Here is a 19,195-nt window from a genome sequence, read left to right on the forward strand (position 1 = left end):
AACAAGAAACATACAGACGCTCCAAGTAAAGTACATAAGATGTGACCGAATAAAAATATAGTTTCAAGAGAAGAAACCTGATAATTTGTCGATGAAGAAGGGGATGCCTTGGGCATTCCCAAGCTTAGACGCTTGAGTCTTCTTGAAATATGCGGGGGTGAACCACCGGGGCATCCCCAAGCTTAGAGCTTTCACTCTTCTTGATCATAGTATATCATCCTCCTTTCTTGACCCTTGAAAACTTCCTCCACACCAAACTCAAAACAAACTCATTAGAGGGTTAGTGCACAATAAAAATTAACATGTTCAGAGGTGACACAAACATTCTTAACACTTCTGGACATTGCATAAAGCTACTGGACATTAATGGATCAAAGAAATTCATCCAACATAGCAAAAGAGGCAATGCGAAATAAAAGGCAGAATCTGTCAAAACAGAACAGTCCGTAAAGATGGATTTTATTAGGGCACCAGACTTGCTCAAATGAAAATGCCCAAATTGAATGAAAGTTGCGTACATATCTGAGGATCACTCACGTAAATTGGCTTAATTTTCTGAGTTACCTACAGAGAATTAGACCCAGATTCGTGACAGCAAAGAAATCTGTTTCTGCGCGAGTAATCCAAATCTAGTATCAACCTTTCTATCAACGACTTAACTTGGCACAACAATGCAATAAAATAAGATAAGGAGAGGTTGCTACAGTAGTAAACAACTTCCAAGACACAAATATAAAACAAAGTACTGTAGCAAAATAACACATGGGTTATCTCCCAAGAAGTTCTTTCTTTATAGCCATTAAGATGGGCTCAGCAGTTTTAATGTTGCGCTCGCAGGAAATAGTATCTGGAGCAAAAAGAGAGCATCAAGAAGCAAATCCAAAACACATTTAAGTCTAACATGCTTCCTATGAAGAGGAGTCTTGTATACAAATGAATTCATGAAGAACAAAGTGACAAGCATAAGAGGATAAAACACGAGTAACTTCAAGATTCTCAACATAAAGAGGGGAAACTTAATATTATTGAAATGCATATAACCATATTTCCCTCTCTCATAATAACTTTCAGTAGCATCATTGATGAAATCCACAATATACCCATCACTTAAAACATTCTTATCATGGTTCATATGCATAGAAGTATCATTAAATTTGGCATAAGAAGAGTTATTCTCATTAATAGTAATTGGAGTAAGATTATTATCAAGAATTTGAACATGGTAAACAAATTGCATATTAAGGGAATTGTTTTTAGTAATCCAATCATGACTATGACAAGTTTCATAAGGATAGTTAGAACCTATATCATAGCATTCTTTATAATAATCATCGGAGATCGAGGGCACAGGTGTCATCATAGGAAATAGAATAGTTATCTTTCACGATCGGTTTATCTGTGTCCACACTATCATTGTTATTAGAAGGAGATGTATCAAGAACATAATGACCAGTAGCTAAAGGATTTTCAAACACCTCTCCCCCAAGCTTAGAGCTTTCTATATCATTATGGGAGGAAGCATGGATAGTACTGACACTATGGCAATTATTATCATCATTTTCAGAATTAGTTTCCCGGAGATTTGTAATATCAAAAGTAGTGTGCTCATTCAAATCATGATCGCTAATGTATGTAAAGGGCATAGGAAGATCATCGTATTCAGATTCATTGTCACAATAATCATTAGGAGCAACATACTTACGGTTACCTAGCGTTATCTCATTCACGCGGGGATACGCTGTTACCTCTTTCTTTTTATTCTCCTTCTTCTTCTTCTTCTTCGTTCCCTTCTTCTTCTTCTTCTCCTCCTTCTCCTCGTTCCCTTTTTTAGGAGGAAGAGGCTTGAAGGGTGGCTTGTCCGCATAACCTGATTTACTTTCAGAAACAATAGAAGAAACTTGGGAGGATCCCTCCTTTTCATTAATTAGTTGAAAACACACAGCGGTCCTATCATATTTTGGCAAGGTGTCATCTTCTAAAATATTTTGTATGTAAGTATTTGTATGGCTATTATCAATGCAATAAGAAAAACACCCATGCAGGACATCATCAACATCAAGATCACTCATATGTAACAAAGAGATTTTTCTCGACGAGTTCTTCACACCCCAAAAATAAAGTAAGTTCATCATGCTGATTAGGAGTAATTTCATCATCACAATACAAATTTGCAGCACTCATTGGGTTCAAATTATTATTGGAGGAGCATTGAAAATTAAAATGACCCACTTCATGGCAAACTTCACAAATAAAAGGATAGAGGGCACAAACTTTTTTACCAAGATCATCTAGAGCCCTAAACCACTTTCTAGTTTTTTCATTAGCATGATGGATACAATATTCATCTTTGATTTGATTAATTCCACAAGGTCTATGTATTCCACAAAAATTAACATGCTTATAGGAAATAACATTCTTAGGAGTTTGAGCATGCTCATTACAATAATTAACAACAATTTCATTCTTCATACAAGCCTCTTTAAAAGGTTCATGATACTTATCAAAATTCTTTTTAGGCAATTCAAAATGAGAAGCAAAGGCTTTATAAAGATTTGCAGCAACTTGAGAGTCAAGACCATAAGTAGCACTCATATTTCGAAATTTATCGGTATCCATAAAAGTTTCAATGCATTCATAATCATAATTTATACTCGACTCTTTACCTTTGTCGTTCTCCCAATCTTCAGCGTTCTCCTTAATCCGATCAAGAAGGTCCCTTTTAAACTCTTCTTTGTTGCGCGTGAATGATCCAGAACAAGTAGCATCCAGACAAGGTCTTATCTTGAAAAGAAAGTCTTGCATAGAAATTATCAATGATGATATTACCCGGAAGCTCATGATTGGGGCATTTGAGCATTAAAGACTTCAATCTCTCCCATGCTTGGGCAATACTCTCTCCATCATGAGGCCAGAAATTATATATTCGGTTTCGGTCTTTGTGAATTTCACTTGGAGGATAGAATTTGGAATAAAATAGAGGCACAATATCCTTCCAATCAAGAGAATGCTCATCTTTTAGCAGTTTATGCCAATGCGCCGCTTTACCAGACAACGACATAGAGAATAATTTCTTCTTCACTTCATCCATAGAGATACCTGCACACTTGAATAACCCGCATAATTCATGCAAAAACAGTAAATGATCTCCAGGATGCACAGTTCCATCCCCTTCATAGCGGTTATCCATAACACGTTCAATAATTTTCATAGGTATTTTATATGGGATACTTTTAGTAGGTGCATTTAAAATATCACAAGCATCATTAGAGTTATCGCATATGGGAGATAAAGTGTTATCAGAGCAAATTTTCTCACCTGAAGATGGGAAGCTGAAAAGATCACAAAAACTAGCTTCCCCAAGCTTAGACTTCTCCATAGCATTAGCAGTAATTGCATTCGTACTAATAACATTGCTACTATCATGCAAATAAGGTTCCATAGGTTTTTTAATTTTCGCATCAAACAATTCTAGATCAGGAAAAAGATTAAAAAGCTCACCAAATTTTTTGTTGTTTTCCATTATGCCTAACTAGTGTAAAACAAGAAACAAAAAGATGCAATTGCAGGATCTAAAGGAAATAGCTTCGAGCACTCACACACCGGCAACAGTGCTAGGAAATAGCTTAGTAGTCGAAGGATGTGAATACCTTTTACCTTACCTCCCCGGCAACGGCGCCAGAAAAGTGCTTGATGTCTACGGGAGCTTCTATTCTTGTAGACAGTGTTGGGCCTCCAAGAGCAGAGGTTTGTAGAACAGCAGCAAGTTTCCCTTAAGTGGATCACCCAAGGTTTATCGAACTCGGGGAGGAAGAGGTCAAAGATATCCCTCTCAAGCAACCCTGCAACCACAAAGCAAGAAGTCTCTTGTGTCCCCAACACACCTAATACACTTGTCAGATGTATAGGTGCACTAGTTCGGCGAAGAGATAGTGAAATACAAGTAATATGGATGGATATGAGTGGTAATAGTAATCTGAATGAAATATGGCAGCGAGTAAACATGTAACAAAACAGTAAACAAACGGAGATTCGATGCTTGGAAGCAAGGCCTAGGGATCCTCCTTTCACTAGTGGACACTCTCAACAATGATCACATAATAGGACTACTCTACACCCTCTTGTTGGATGATGAACACCACTAATTGTGTAGGATTACACGAACCCTCAATGCCGGAGTTAACAAGCTCCACAATATTCAATGTTCATATTTAAATAACCTTAGAGTGTAAGATAGATCAACACAATTACACCAAGAACTAACATAGCATGCACACTGTCACCATCATACCATGAAGGAGGCATAGATCATATCAATACTATCATAGCAATAGTTAACTTCATAATCCACAAGAGATTACAATCATAGCATAAACCAAGTACTAACACGGATGCACACACTGTCACCATTACACCGTGTAGGAGGAATAAAACTACTTTAATAACATCACTAGAGTAGCACATAGATGATATTCAACTAGATCACATAAAGGGAGAGATGAACCACATAGCTACAGCGGAGCCCTCAGCCCCGGGGGTAGATTACTCCCCCCTCATCATGGAGGCAGCGATGGCGGTGAAGATGGCGGTGGAGACGGCGGTGGAGATGGCTCCGGGGGCAATTCCCCGTCCGGCAGGGTGCCGGAACAGAGAGTTCTGTCCCCCGAATTGGACTTTCGCGATGGCGGCGGCTCTGGATGGTTTTCTCTGTTTCCGTCCTTTCTGTCGATGTTTTTAGGTCAGAGACGATCTTATAGGCCGAGAATCGGAGTCGGAGGGGCCACGGGGTGGTGCCACCATAGGGGGGCGCCCCCCCCTTGGGCCGCGCGGCCAGGTGGTGTGGGCCCCCCCTGGCACCTCTCTGACTCTCCTCCGGTGCTCCGGAAGCTTCCAGGAATTATAAGCCCTTCGGTCTTGATTTCGTCCGATTCCAAAAATATTTCTTTACTAGGATTTCTGAAACCAAAAACAGCAGAAAACAGCAACTGGCCTTTCGGCATCTCGTCAATAGGTTAGTTCCAGAAAATGCATAAAAACGATATAAAGTGTGAACAAAACATGTTGGTATTGTCATAAAACAAGCATGGAACATCGGAAATTATAGATACGTTGGAGACGTATCGCGGACCCACACGGTGCACACACCGTCACCTTTACACACGTGGGACAAGGAGTCTCCGGAGATCACATAAGTAAAACTCACTTGACTAGCATAGTGACATCTAGATTACAAGCATCATCATATGAATCTCAATCATGTAAGGCAGCTCATGAGATTATTGTATTGAAGCACATAGGAGAGAGATGAACCACATAGCTACCGGTACAGCCCCGAGCCTCGATGGAGAACTACTCCCTCCTCATGGGAGCAGCAGCGGTGATGAAGATGGCGGTGGAGATGGCAGCGGTGTCGATGGAGAAGCCTTCGGGGGCACTTCCCCGCTCCGGCAGGGTGCCGGAACGGAGACTCCTGTCCCCCGGATCTTGGCTTCGCGATGGCGGCGGCTCCGGAAGGTTTTCCGTATCGTGGTTTTTCGCATCGGGGGTTTCGCGACGGAGGCTTTAAGTAGGCGGAAGGGCGGCAGTCGGGGGCTGACGAGGGGCCCACACCACAGGGCGGCGCGGCCCCCCTGGCCGCGCCGCCATGTGGTTTGGCCACCTCGTGGCCCCACTTCGTATGCTCTTCGGTCTTCCGGAAGGTTCGTGGCGAAATAGGCCCCCGGGTCTTTGTTTCGTCCAATTCCGAGAATATTTCGTTACTAGGATTTCCGAAACCAAAAACAGCAGAAAACAGGAACCGGCACTTCGGCATCTTGTTAATAGGTTAGTTCCGGAAAATGCACGAATATGACATAAAGTGTGCATAAAACATGTAGGTATCATCAATAATATGGCATAGAACATAAGAAATTATCGATACATCGGAAACGTATCGGTTGGTTTTATCCACCGGCCTGACCGTGTAACAAGAGCAACGTCTATGGTCAAACGTGGCGATGCCGATCCATGTGATCGGCCCCAAGGATCTATGGAGGAACATTACAAAACCTTCATTGAGCAATTCAACATGGAGGCCGATTCCAGCAATCGGCCAAAATTATCCTCACCATGCGTTCTGCCCGGGTTCAACGTTGATCTAATGGGCAATGGGTTTACGTCGGCTGATGAGCTGGAAGAAGTCAACACTGGTCCTAACAGAGCCGACGTTCACATATAGTGCCTTGGCTAACCACAGAGCCGATATCAGCAGATACCTGGCAGAATCGGCTCGGGGGCACCTAATCAGATGAACATGTGCGATACATGTGCAGTGAAACATTGGGGGCCGATAGAAAAATCGGCCCGTAAAAAAAAATTCTCATGATATACAGCCGATGCACGGACATCGACTTTAGAACTAAGGAACAAAGCCGATGCATAGTCATCGACTCTAGCACAATTACACAGGATCTACTCGCTGCGTGTTCAAGACGCGGATCACCTTCTGATTCCTGGAGGGAGTGAACAGTGAGAGCTTCCTCAGCGACAATGAGCCGATTTGGGGCCAGAACCTTCTCTTCAAGGGCTTCCAACCCTTTGTCGGTTAAGCCGATTGATGCTTCGCCTTTGATATCGGCTTTCAACGGAAGAAAAGGTGATCGATGGTGGCACGTTTCCTCAGATTCGCTCAAGTTCGGGTTCATTTATCTGAACTATATGTCTTCACCGCCGTTCTCGCCTTGACTGAGGCTCGGGGGGCAGCTGATTTGGTAGGCACTCTGTTTTTGAAAGCCGATTGGAGTGTCATCGGCTGACCCTGCATCGTAAACCTCTTCGGAAGTGGTGGGTTGTTGCAGAAGAAGATCACCGAGTTGCTCTGGAAGGAGACCATGGCATGGGCATTGGGCGATGTTACCCTTGGGTCCGCTGCGAGTTGCAAAACTGCACGATTGACATCCGAGGTTCATATGGCCGTAGGTTGGATCCGTTCAAGCGGCGATTTGGGGATCCGAGTTTTGCTCTTTCGGACCGGTCGCGGATCACCATTTGAAAAGACGATAGAATTGGCCTTGCTCGCGTTTATGGCAAGGGCCGATGCGCTGCTATCGGCTTCTAATGTGTTGATTCACTTCAAATCGGCAAAGTTGGAAAAGGGGACAGAATCAGCTGAGAAATATCTTCTTCATTAATAAAAGAGGATTTTTACAATGAAGAGCCGATTGCTCAAGAAAGAAAGAACAAAAAGAAGAGCCGATTGCTCAGGGACTACTAATCCTACATTGCTAATCCTCGCTAGCCTCGTCGTCGGCATCGGAGCTGCCGCCGGCGCTTCCTCCGGAGAAATCCTCGTCGCTGCTGCCCTGGCCCTCGGCCGGAGCCTCTTCTTCCTCGTCATCATCATCATCCTCGCTGTCCGCCCAAGCGCGGAAGCGCTTCGCCGGCGGATACCCAGCGGAAGAGGAGGAATCATCCTCCTCCTTTTCCTCTCCTTCCTCGTCGTCGTCATCGTTCTCGCTGTCCGCCCACGCGCGGGAGCGCTTCGCCGGTGGATACCCGACGGAGGAGGAGGAATCACCCTCCTCCTCTTTCTCCTCTACTTCTTCTTCTTCCTCCTTCTTGTCGGAGGAGGTGGGGTTCGCCCAGGAGTGGAGGTCGTCTTCGCTCTCGCTCATCAGCTTCCCTTCGATGAGGAACTCGAGGTTGTCCTCCCCATCGGTCAGAGGTAAGTCACCTTCTGACCCGACGAGTGATTGGAGGGAGAGGCTTGAGGAGATGGAGGAAGAGGAAGACATTGCTACAGGGAAAGAGGGTTTTTTGGACGCTGATGGACAGAACAGAGCAAGGGGATGAAGTGGCGAACCGTTCGGCACAGATAAATAAAGAGGGGATAGTGGAGATTTAATGCCATAACGGTTCTCGAGGACGTGATGCCGAAACTATCATTTCGTGCAGAGAAGCCAAGGAGGCGAGGCGAAATGATGAAAGATTCTGCGGCAGTTTTACTCTGCCACGACATGACCCGACGAAAGAAGAGCATAATGATTTTGGAAATGTCATTTCCAAAACCAGGGGGGCATGTGTTATCACCAGAATTTGACCGGATCAGAGGTGGGCCGCGATTGAAGATGGGCTTGAAGAATATACATGGAAGAAATACATGAATCGGCCTTATATACCAAGTTTGGGCTAGTTTGCCCGTGTATCTGTAACATAGTAGGATACGTGTCGGTTAGTTAGAGTTTGGGCTCGTGCCCGGTTGGGATTATTCCCACGTTAGAAAGTCTACGGACTATAAATATGTATCTAGGGTTTATGAAATAAACAACAATCACGTTCACCACAAACCAATCTAGGCGCATCGCCAACTCCCTTGTCTCGAGGGTTTTCTTCCGGGTAAGCACCATGCTGCCTAGATCGCATCTTGCGATCTAGGCAGCACACGTTTATTCGTCGTTCATGCGTTGCTCGTGCTGAAGCCTTTTTGATGGCGAGCAACGTAGTTATCATAGATGTTTTAGGGTTAGCATTGTTCATCGTATCACATGCTATCGTCGTGCGACCCTGAGACATCTAGCCGCCCTTACACCTATCTTGGGTGTAAGGGCGGCACCCCGCTTGATCATTATTTAGTAGATCCGATCCGTTATGATTGCTCCTTGTTCTTCAAGGATTAGTTTAATATCCGCATAGTTAGGCCTTACAAACGGGTTGAATGATCCAGATGGCGCGTAGGGTGTAGTTTGCTAGCCCTAGACAGGATGTTCCGAGGATCAACTTCGTGTTGGTTTTTAGGCCTTGTCTAGGGTCGGTTTACGATCACCGTGCGTGGCCGCCGAGCTCAATCACGAGTAGGATGTTCCGATTATGCGGTGAAAACCCTAAATCGTAGTAGGTCGTTTTAGCTTTGTTTTGATCAAGCAGGACCACCATCTGATCGTACACCTCGTACGCATCATGGGTGGATCGGCTCCTTGAGCCGATTCACGAGATAACCCGAGAGCCGATCGAGGCTCGTATTTAATGTTTACGTGTATGCCATGCAGGAAACTAAGCGAGGCATCATCCAACACCTTCTTGACCAGGTATAGGTCAGGTGGCACGCCCTTGCATCAGCATCGGACGTGCGTGCCGAAGGCTTTGCGGGCCGTCGCTCGGAGGGACCAGGGCCAGCCGCAGTCCTGGGAGATTCCCGGCTCTACGGTGTTGCCCGTCGCTGCCCGCCGGTCGGTTTCTGACCGCAACAACTACGAAACTGATCACTTGTGCATTTATTATTTTAAAATGTAGGGTAAATAAATCTTTTCCCACTCCGATCGAAACTATCAGTGATGGTACCGAAGAATCACATTTTCATAAAAGAGAAAAATACCTTTCACCCACATTAACCTCAAATTGTGCAAGTTGTTGTTTCCCAATCTTTTGGTGGAGGTTGAGCAATGGGAGTCGTAGCAATCAATCACTTCACTCAAGCCTGGCTAGAGAGAATGCAACGTTTCGTCACCCAAGCTCCGCTAAGCACTGGATTTTCAAATTTTAGAAAATAGTTTTAGAAGCTTATGAAACTTCTACTTTTTTGTGGGTTTTATATATCTGCAAAGTTTCTTCATAATATATTATACTTTAGGCTATACAAAAATCACATATTTGTGTCTCGAAGAGGCAAAAAATCACGATTTTGTTCGGCAGATTTGCTTTTTTTTATGTATATGCCACGGATGAAAATACATTGCATGCTAGGCATGCAAGCATACCATTTCCTATTATTTTTTGAGATTTCGAAATGAAGTATTTGTAATTTTAAAGAGCTACCTAGTGCTCGGGAAGGTAAAATTCAAGAGCATGTACATATCGGGATTCCTTATTGCAAACGAGTTTTACTCCATTTTGTCAAATTTTACTTCTCAAGGAGCATCTTTCTCGCTGATTGCTAGTGTAAGTCGCGTCCACATCGGTTCAGATTGCAGCATACCGTAGAGGATCTGAACTCTCTCGCAACACTACCATCTGTGAACATCAGCACACACCACTTGTCACCAGCCGGCGGGGCCATATAGATACATCCCACTTTAAGTACATTGACGCCAATCCAATCCAAGTGGATTCTCTCTTGATCTATTCTCTCCTCACGCCTTAAAATCGGTTACTCTGAACCCATCTACTCGAACCATCAAACAGTTAAAAGGAATTTTTTTATTCCTCCGCAGCTCTGTACTTTATTTATACTCAGACCGAGCGGCCGAGCATAATTTTTCTCCTCTTCTGTTCACCCCAATTTTTTTCAAATCCTTGCCGGCGCCCCCACGTTGCCGCCGTAGACTCGCTCTGTGGCACCGCAGATGGCAGATCCTCTCTCCATAGACCCCCTTCGCCAACTCGGAGTGTGGATCAACGCTAGAGGCGGCGGCTCCTCCCACGGTGGTGTGTCCTATTCGTGGTTCCCCGACCTGCCACCGTCGCCACTCACCACCACCTCCGACGAAGTACCACGTGGTGCGCCAACAAGCGTGGGGGAGGTGGGTGGCGGAGATCACCGACCGCACCATCCACCAAAAGATTTGGATCCAGACTTTCCACTAGGAGGAGTAGGCGACATGGGTCAGTTTCCCTCTGGCATCCCAAGTGGCCGGACTTGGGACATGCCGGCCGCGTGGCCAACGCGTGCGAGTTGAGGGAGGACAGAGATGCCCGCTAGTACCTCGAGTGGCAGAGCACGCCGATGAGGAATACATGGCAGAGCTCTACAACTAGTATTCAAAATGCGTCAAGGAGGAGCGCCTAGCGTACAAGCTATACAAGGCTGGGAAGCCGACGATGCCGCCACCTAAGTCATCAAGCTCAGCTCCAACACCGACAAGTCGATGCAGGCAGCGTTAAAAAAGTTATTTCCAAGCGATGAGAAATATCTATCGTTAGTTTCATAGTAGTTTAGTTATCTTAGTAGTTCAAATTGAGTAGAATGTATGTTTAAGTATAACGATAGTTTAAGTCAAATTTGTACAAATTTATGTTTAAATTCATATGAACATTTGTTCAAAGAATTAAGTATAAGGAATAGACTAAAAACGATTATTTTTAGAGGACCAAATTTACTCCTCTAAAAAATACTTGGTTGTTTACTATTCTAAAATTTGAGGAATTGGATAGAAAAGCCCTAACATTGCTTAGTCAACTCACATGTGAGGAGCACACCTAGTGAACCCAAATTACACGTTTCTTTTACCTTTTCAAAATGGAGGATGAGACCCCGGCCTCTCGCATCGAAAGTATTCACAAGGACATATTTATTAATTTATTCAACAAAGAACGGACAAAGAGCTCGTATGTTAAAAAATATGAAACCTCCACACAACACCTATTGACCAGGCAATGGGGTGAAGATCATGTCAACATGCCTTCTGCCGTAAAACAGTGAAATCCCTCAAGCTAGGAACCCGAAACATAACACATACCCAGACACGCCCTATAGGTTAAACACACGAGTGCTCATCCGGTTTAGAAGACTCTAAGTGAGCATCTCATATACACACTACAAAAGTTGTCACCGCCATCGAACTGCCGAGCAATCTTCATGGTTAAGCTCCGCATAAGCTTCGCCGATCCTGCCGACGATGGCACCATGGCGTCAGACGGTGCTCCTCCATGCACGTGCACCACACCAAATGTCCTCCGTCGAGACCGTGTGGCACCACGCCGTCGAGACCCATCATCGTAGACACGGTAAGAACCACACCGCTTCACCTCAAAACCCCTCCACCAACATCGCCGCAAAACCGATGCCCAGGGGGAGAACGGCACCACACATCGCCATCGTCCGATCTAGAAAACCTAGATCTGGGGTTTCCTCTGGAGCAGCCTGGATGAGGAGGTGAAGGCTGTAACAACGATGTCTTCAACAAGGTAGCGACACACATGCGTCACCATCGTTAGCCACAACTGAAGTCGGGCTCGTTTTCATCAACAGCCACGCCTCCTCCCCAAACCCGCAGCTAGCTAGATTGCCATCGACCCGCGAGGTTGTTGCCGCCACCATCCTGCGCCATGAGGGCCGGCCACCGACTCGGACGCCACCAACCGTAGCTAAAGGGGGTGGCACCAGCGACGGAGGGACCCCTCCACCACCGCCGTATGCGCTGAGATCGCCTCCAGAGTTCTGCAGCACGGCTGCCGTCGTATCCCATGGAGAAATGCCTTGCCGCCGTCAGTTGCGTGGTTTTTTCCCGGCAGCCTCCTCCGGCGATGATGATGAAGGAGGTGGGGAGGGTGACGGCTAGGGTTAGGTGGCTGGGCCGGTTGCAAGGTAAGGCCGGATGACCCAAAACACACACGTGTGGCTGCAAATTGAGAGGAGATCAATTCGCAGGTACACAAATAATATCTTTGGGCACCTTTTGGTCCAGCACGGGTTGACAGCAATTCTGGAGGATGTGACGCGAGCCTAACAACAAATAAACGGAACAATCGACGTCCACATCCAAGTAAAGCAGAGGGCTATTTTCCAAGCCACGACACTGCGAAAAGGCAGCAACTTGGTTTACTTTTTCGCTTGCTTAAGGTAAATTTGACAAGTATAAGATGGTAAGCAACATCTCCTGGTGGGTAATAAAGCCAATAATTGGCACTAATCCAGCCGGCAAGGTAGTGTGCATGCTGCAGTGAATTGTACACACAGCTTTTCCTAGGTCCCATCGGAGGGTACATCTGAAAACTGAGTTACATACATGATCTCGTGGCATCTCATGTCACTGTGCGGTAAATCGAAGGGAACAATCATGCACAGCAGCATCAGAAGATGAAGATAGGAGGAGTACACGACAGAGCACAGTGAGGTGAGCCATGGCCAAAAGGAGGAGGAATCTGCACTTGCACCGCAGCACAGTGTGAGGAGGAGCCACCCCGCATATATGCTCTACCAAATTTCCCCACTCCGGCGAGCGGGCCCCACCTGCCACGCGAAAACCACGAAAGCAGCGACGATACCATCTTCGTATATAAGCAATCCACCTCCCCCATGCTCGCCGATTATTTTTGCTTCCTCCACCTGCAAACCAAAAGGAAATTCCAAGCGATTTGTCCCCTGAACTCGCGGTCATTCGCGGTTTACTCCTCGGGAGTTTCACGCTTCGCCCCCATGCCTGCTGAAAACTAGTCGCAGCCAGGTCCCCCGCCAGCGAGCGATGCCGACGCCGGTGCCCGCCGCGAGGCAGTGCCTGGCGCCGGCCGCCGTCACGGCCCTCGACGCCGCCGTCGCCTCCGCGCGCCGGAGGGCGCACGCGCAGACCACTTCGCTCCACCTCATCGCCGCGCTGCTCCCGCAGCAGGCCCCGCCGCTGCTCCGCGACGCGCTCGCGCGGGCGCGCAGCGCCGCCTACTCGCCGCGCGTCCAGCTCAAGGCGCTCGAGCTCTGCTTCGCGGTCTCGCTCGACAGGCTCGCCTCCACCTCCACCTCCGCGCCTCCCCCGGGTGACGAGCCGCCGGTCTCCAACTCGCTCATGGCGGCCATCAAGCGCTCCCAGGCCAACCAGCGCCGCAACCCGGACACCTTCCACTTCTACCACCATACCACCTTCCAGTCCCCCTCCTCCGCCGCCACCTCCCAGGTCCGCGTCGAGCTCTCGCACCTCGTGCTCGCCATCCTCGACGACCCCGTCGTCAGCCGCGTCTTCGACGACGCCGGCTTCCGCAGCGCCGACGTCAAGCTCGCCATCCTCCGCCCGGCCCCGCCGCTCGGCCGCCTCCCCGCGCGCGCCCGCCCGCCGCCGCTCTTCCTCTGCAGCTTCGCCGCCGCAGACGACGCCGACGCGCCCTCGCCAGCCGGCAACGACAACGGCCGCCGCGTCGCCGAGATCCTCGCGCGCGGCCGCAACCCCATGCTCGTCGGCGTCGGGGCCGCGTCCGCCGCAACCGACTTCGCGGCCGCCTCGCCCTACCGTATCCTCCCCGTCGACCCAACCTCCATCGACCAGACACAGCTCGGCGTGGCGGCGGCGATGGCTGCGGCGACCTCCGGCCTCGTGATAAGCATCGGCGACCTCAGGGACCTGGTCCCCGACGACGGCGAGCTCCAGGAGAGGGCGCGCCGGGTGGTGGCGGAGGTGACGCGGGTGCTGGAGACGCACAGGGCAGGGCGCGTCTGGGTCATGGGCTGGTCCGCCACCTACGAGACGTACCTCACCTTCCTCTCCAAGTTCCCCTTGGTTGACAAGGACTGGGACCTCCAGTTGCTGCCCATCACGGCGGTGCGCGCCGGCGGACTCGTGCCCCCGGTGACCACGGCACCTGCTTTCTCCAACCCTCCAAGTGCAAGGTGAACCCCTTCTGCTTTTGCATATACTGACTGACTCACTCACTGGTCTTGGCGCTTAGTTCATTCTTACTTTGCCGCCTGTGTGATTAGGACTCTGCTAGTGCAGTAGTAAGTAGTTATGTTCTTGATTAGATTTAATGTTTTAACGACTGCAGATTTGGGTGTATGCCCATTGTAGCATTGGGTATTCTTCTTCCATTCCATGTGAAGTTGAATTATGTCTGATATTTTCGAAAAAGTAGTGCTGCAGGTAGCTCAATAAAGTCTTTACATATTCTAGAATCTATATGGATAGAATTTCCTCCGACAACAGTTTATTATCATGTTTTTACTTGTCCTGTAATGCAGAATTACTTTGGTGAGCTTGACTTGGTAATATTATGCTCAAGTGATCGATGTTTGTTGTTATAGCCTTTGAACAAGCTGGCACTGTTTAAAGGTTGTATTTCTGCTTGTTCTCGCATTTGAATGATAAAGTATATGGTAGAATTAAGATGTGTTATTGTTGTTCAGTTCATCGTATGTGCTTATTTTTTTCCTCTTCTTTCTGTTACTGTTAGTGTTCAGTGCTGTGGGAAACGGCACCTGAAAGTTTTTGTGTCTTTCAGAATTGCTACATCTTGAATTGTCAGATCGAGTATTCCACGACAAGTTTGCTATATTCTGTGGATCGTGACTGATTCAACATGATTGCCAAGAAGAACTCCCTTACTGCATGTGAGTTGTTAATTTGATGTCTAGTTATATCGGACTCAGACTACTATTCTGATGCGCATTGATGGCTAGTTGGTTGCTAGTCTTCAGTAGATCTCGAGAGGTTTGTTTGTCGATCTGTCATATTTGACTTATCAATTCTTTTGGATACGTTGGATGCTTGACTGATTCAGACTTGACTTATGTGGCAATAAGTAAGATTTATTATGAAGATCGCACTTCAATCTGCCAGCTGTGAAGTGTTGAGAACTAAATAACAGGTGAAAATAGATGTCTAAAGTAACGAATTTCATGAGAAGAAGCATTTGTCAGTACTCATCTCTGTTCTTTGATGTTGCAATCAATAGCATCAGGCTTACTCAGCCAGCTGGGGTAGTCTAATATGAAACCACGAAATAGAAATCATACATGATAGAGAATTTTGATTTGTTGAGTCATAGTCAAATGGTATGACTATCTCCTATTCATTTGCTGCAGAGCCAGAGATAGTTTTACATTGTACTTCGTCTGGTGTCTGTCATGTTGTTCTTTCATCAACTGAGCCTAACAGAGCTTTTAATTTGCAGCTTGGTGGAACCGCTCGTTCCTTTTCACGGAATTATGAACGATACCTACGAGTCTAGCAGCCTTCCAGCACATCCTTGCCCTCAAATCCTCCGGTGTCAAGAATGCAATGATAGATGTGAGCAAGAAGTCACAACTATCGTTAAAGGAAGTGGCATTACAGGTGAAGACTATCACCAGGGAGGTCTGCCTTCCCCGCTTCAGAATGGCAGCATGATGGGTCTTAACAATGGACTTGATGCTATCAAGGTGTGAAGCTATTTTATGTCTTCTGAAACATTTTTTTAGTAACAGAAAATGAATACACAGACAGACACAACATGTTAAAAACATGGATGATTTTGTTCCTCATTGGTATAAAAGATGTACAGTTTTTCTTCAGTGCAGGTTAGAGATGATCAGATGGTGTTGAAATCAAAAGTATTGAATTTGCAGAAGAAGTGGAACGACTACTGCCTGCGCCTACACCAAGGCTGCCAGACCATCAACAGAGGTCCTTACCAGTTCCCGCATTATATTGGTGTTCCAGCTGATATGGAAAGAGCAATAACTCTGAGCAAAGGTTCTGAGTCAGTTACACTTCAAAGGGGGGTTATTAGACCTTCTGCGGTGTCTGCTACACGTACAAACGCAACCCCAAAGAGTGTTTCACCTCCATCTATCTCCAACCAAACGAACGAAGACCTTGTATTAAGTCTTCAAGGGAGGCACTCGAAGGGTGATGATCAACTTCAAGATAGGCATGTGCAATTGCAACAAAAAGACTTGTCGAGCTGCCATGACCGTGAAAACCACATGTCGGCATCAACTGCTGCTGCTGCATCTGTGGCAACCGACTTAGTGTTGAGTACACCTCGTGAATCTTCTTCGAAGGGTACAAGTTCTGCCTTCTGGAAACATGTAGGGGATGCGGATAAGTCTACCCATCTGACACCCAGAAAGGTGGATGATTTGAATCTGAAGCCTCCACAGACCTTTGTACAACCTTACAGCTCTCGAAGTTCCAGAAATGTGGGCCAAACATCACCTAGTTCTCTGCATTCGGCAGCTTCAGGAGGCGTGTCTGCCTTTGGCCAATGGCAAAAGCCTTCACACCTTGCAGTACAAGGTTCTGATTTGAGTAATTACAAGCTACTTGTGGAACGACTGTTCGAGGTAGTCGGAAGGCAGGAAGAAGCCCTGAGTGCTATTTGTGCGTCCATAGTTCACTGCCAGTCAACAGAGAGACGCCGTGGTGCAAACCGGAAGAATGACATGTGGTTTAGTTTTCATGGTGCTGACAGCATGGCCAAGCGGAGAGCTGCTGTGGCACTTGCAGAGCTCGTGCACGGCCATAAAGACAATTTCATTTATCTGGACCTGAGCCTCCAGGATTGGGGTGACTCGAGCTTTAGAGGAAAGACTGGCATAGACTGTGTCGTCGAGGAGTTGAGCAAGAAGCGGCGTTGTGTAATCTTCCTGGACAACATTGACGAAGCAGACTGCCTTGTTCAGGATAGTCTATCTCATGCCTCTGACACCGGCAGATTCCGAGACATGCGTGGCAAGGAAGTTGCCATTAATGATTCAATAGTAGTCTTGTCGACAAGATTCGCGCGAAGCAGCAGAAATCTCCTGGTTGGGGTGGAGGAGGGGCATACTTTCTCCGAAGCGAAGATTCTGGCAGCTAGAGGACAGCAACTGAAGATCTTGGTAGAACCAGGCACAGCGATCACCAGCAGAGACCCCAGTAGGAGTCCGGTGGTAGTTTCCCCAAGTCACCCTCTCGCCAAACTTCAAACTTCTTTGTGCTCTGGTAATGTCAGTAAGAGGAAGCTCAACGATTCTGACGACCAAGAAAATCTGCTAGAATCACCAAGCAATCCCAAGCGGCCACACAGAACATCAAGTGTGCCGTTCGACTTGAACCTCCCTGTCGGCGAGGACGGATCCAATGGCGCTGATGGCGATGACAGCAGCAACAGCAACGACAACTCATCTGGCAATCCAGAGAGGTCCATCGACGGCCTCTTGTGTTTGGTCGACGGAGCAGTCGAATTCAAGCCGTTCGACTTTGGCAAACTCGCCAACAACATCCTGCGGGAGCTGAGCAACATGCTCGGAAACATCCTGGGCTCGGGCTGCACGTTGGAGGTCGACGTTAGCGCGATGGAGCAAATGCTCGCGGCTTCATGGGCGTCGGAGGATAGGCAGCGGCCTCTGCAGGCCTGGCTGGGGCAGGTGTTCGCAAGGAGCCTTGATGAGCTGAAGCTCCAGCGAGGTAACCACGCGAGCAGCTGTGCTCTTAGACTAGTGGCCTGTGAGGGCACGGCAGCAGTGTCAGCGGCGAAGGAAGACGGCGGGTTTGGAGCTCTGCTCCCCTCAAGAATAATTCTAGAATGGCGATGAATTGGTGAAGATATATGTACATATATAGTGTGATGGATCGCTGTAATTATTTCTAGCCAGCTAGCTAGTCCAAGATTACTAATTTCGTCGGGGATGAAATAAGATGTAGCCTACACTAGTTGATGGTGGATGGACTGATTTCATGTATATATATCGGCAAGAGTATAGTTTCTGATTGTAGCTATTAACTGTGGATTCTCTTTACGAATATATAATGATTGTTACGTATTGTGATGTGCAAAGTGTGGTTCTAGGTTTGTGTTGCTTTAATATCTTGGTCTTCGGTTTTTCTTTGGGCAGGTCTCTGCTCCTTGGCAAGATCGAGGGTGCTAATAGTGCATGTTTATGACATACAGAAACCTTTTTTGTTTCTAGGAAAAATTCTGCTTGAGTCTATACTTGGTCAAATTGTTAGCTCAGCCATGATGATTGGGTTGACTTTTAAGTTTTAATTGATTTGTACGCTAAGAGCTGCCATGTAATGCAGTATGACACACATTTATCTTTGATGCTAGCTGTAACACATGCCCTGCTAAAAATGGTTGTTTGTATGTTGTAAAAATGTCTTAACCGTTTATCTCATGGAAAAGTGGGAAGTGACCATTGTAATTATCTTTCAGATCTTAGGCTTGTTGATGCTATGCTCGATTATTCTGTGTATATAGGCATACAGGAAGAATAGCCATCCAAGGAGAAGATTCAGATAAAACTGCCCTTACCGCGACAAGTACCAAGTGCTTCTTAAGAGGCTCGCTCGTGATAATTATTTCTCCAACCCGGCTTTTGAGACTGTTATGACTAAAAATGATAGCTGCGAGATATTTCTTTTAGTTTACACTGATTTTACTACTGTCGGTTGAATCTTCTGATCCTAGTTAACTGTCCAATATTTGGTACTTCTCCCTAAAATGATACTTCGGTACTTGTCGATCTGATTGAACCTGACGGCTTTTTTTAGGTACACCGCGTGCTCCCAGCCGGTGTTCTTGGTCACTCGACCTCGTTCCGGCCTTTGAATCCATCGGTTAGTACCCTACCTTTCGTCTGAAGCGTGTAGTCAGCATATATTGTGATTTGTGTTTACAAGTAAGTAACGACAGTGAATGCCCTTATCTTACCCGTCTATATCATCTTATTTCATGGGATTCTGATAATTTAAAGTGTTCTTTATTTGCACTGATTACTTTGCTCTGAGATCGTAGCTGTGCATAAGTTATAAAAGTTTGCTCCATGTAGTATATATAAGTG

General features: G+C 46.7%; 1 protein-coding gene across 1 annotated transcript; it reads left to right on the forward strand.

Moving 5' to 3' along the window:
- The first annotated feature begins 12,983 nt into the window (after positions 1-12,983).
- LOC124658261 (protein DWARF 53-like) lies at positions 12,984-18,181 on the forward strand. The gene is made up of 3 exons (XM_047196642.1): positions 12,984-14,281; positions 15,562-15,808; positions 15,947-18,181. Exons 1-3 carry the CDS (start codon positions 13,152-13,154, stop codon positions 17,945-17,947), a joined length of 3,378 nt encoding a protein of 1,125 aa, XP_047052598.1. The 5' UTR covers positions 12,984-13,151; the 3' UTR covers positions 17,948-18,181.
- Positions 18,182-19,195: the final 1,014 nt, after the last annotated feature.

Source organism: Lolium rigidum, chromosome 5 (assembly GCF_022539505.1).
Source record: "Lolium rigidum isolate FL_2022 chromosome 5, APGP_CSIRO_Lrig_0.1, whole genome shotgun sequence".
Taxonomy (NCBI): domain Eukaryota; kingdom Viridiplantae; phylum Streptophyta; class Magnoliopsida; order Poales; family Poaceae; genus Lolium; species Lolium rigidum.

Bases quoted from the DNA above. Each gene is read 5' to 3' on its own strand.
- LOC124658261 (XM_047196642.1), top strand. From the start codon at position 13,152: ATGCCGACGCCGGTGCCCGCCGCGAGGCAGTGCCTGGCGCCGGCCGCC. The intron at 14,282-15,561 runs GTGAACCCCTTC...TTTAATTTGCAG, and splicing joins TCCAACCCTCCAAGTGCAAG to CTTGGTGGAACCGCTCGTTC. The intron at 15,809-15,946 runs GTGTGAAGCTAT...TCTTCAGTGCAG, and splicing joins ATGGACTTGATGCTATCAAG to GTTAGAGATGATCAGATGGT.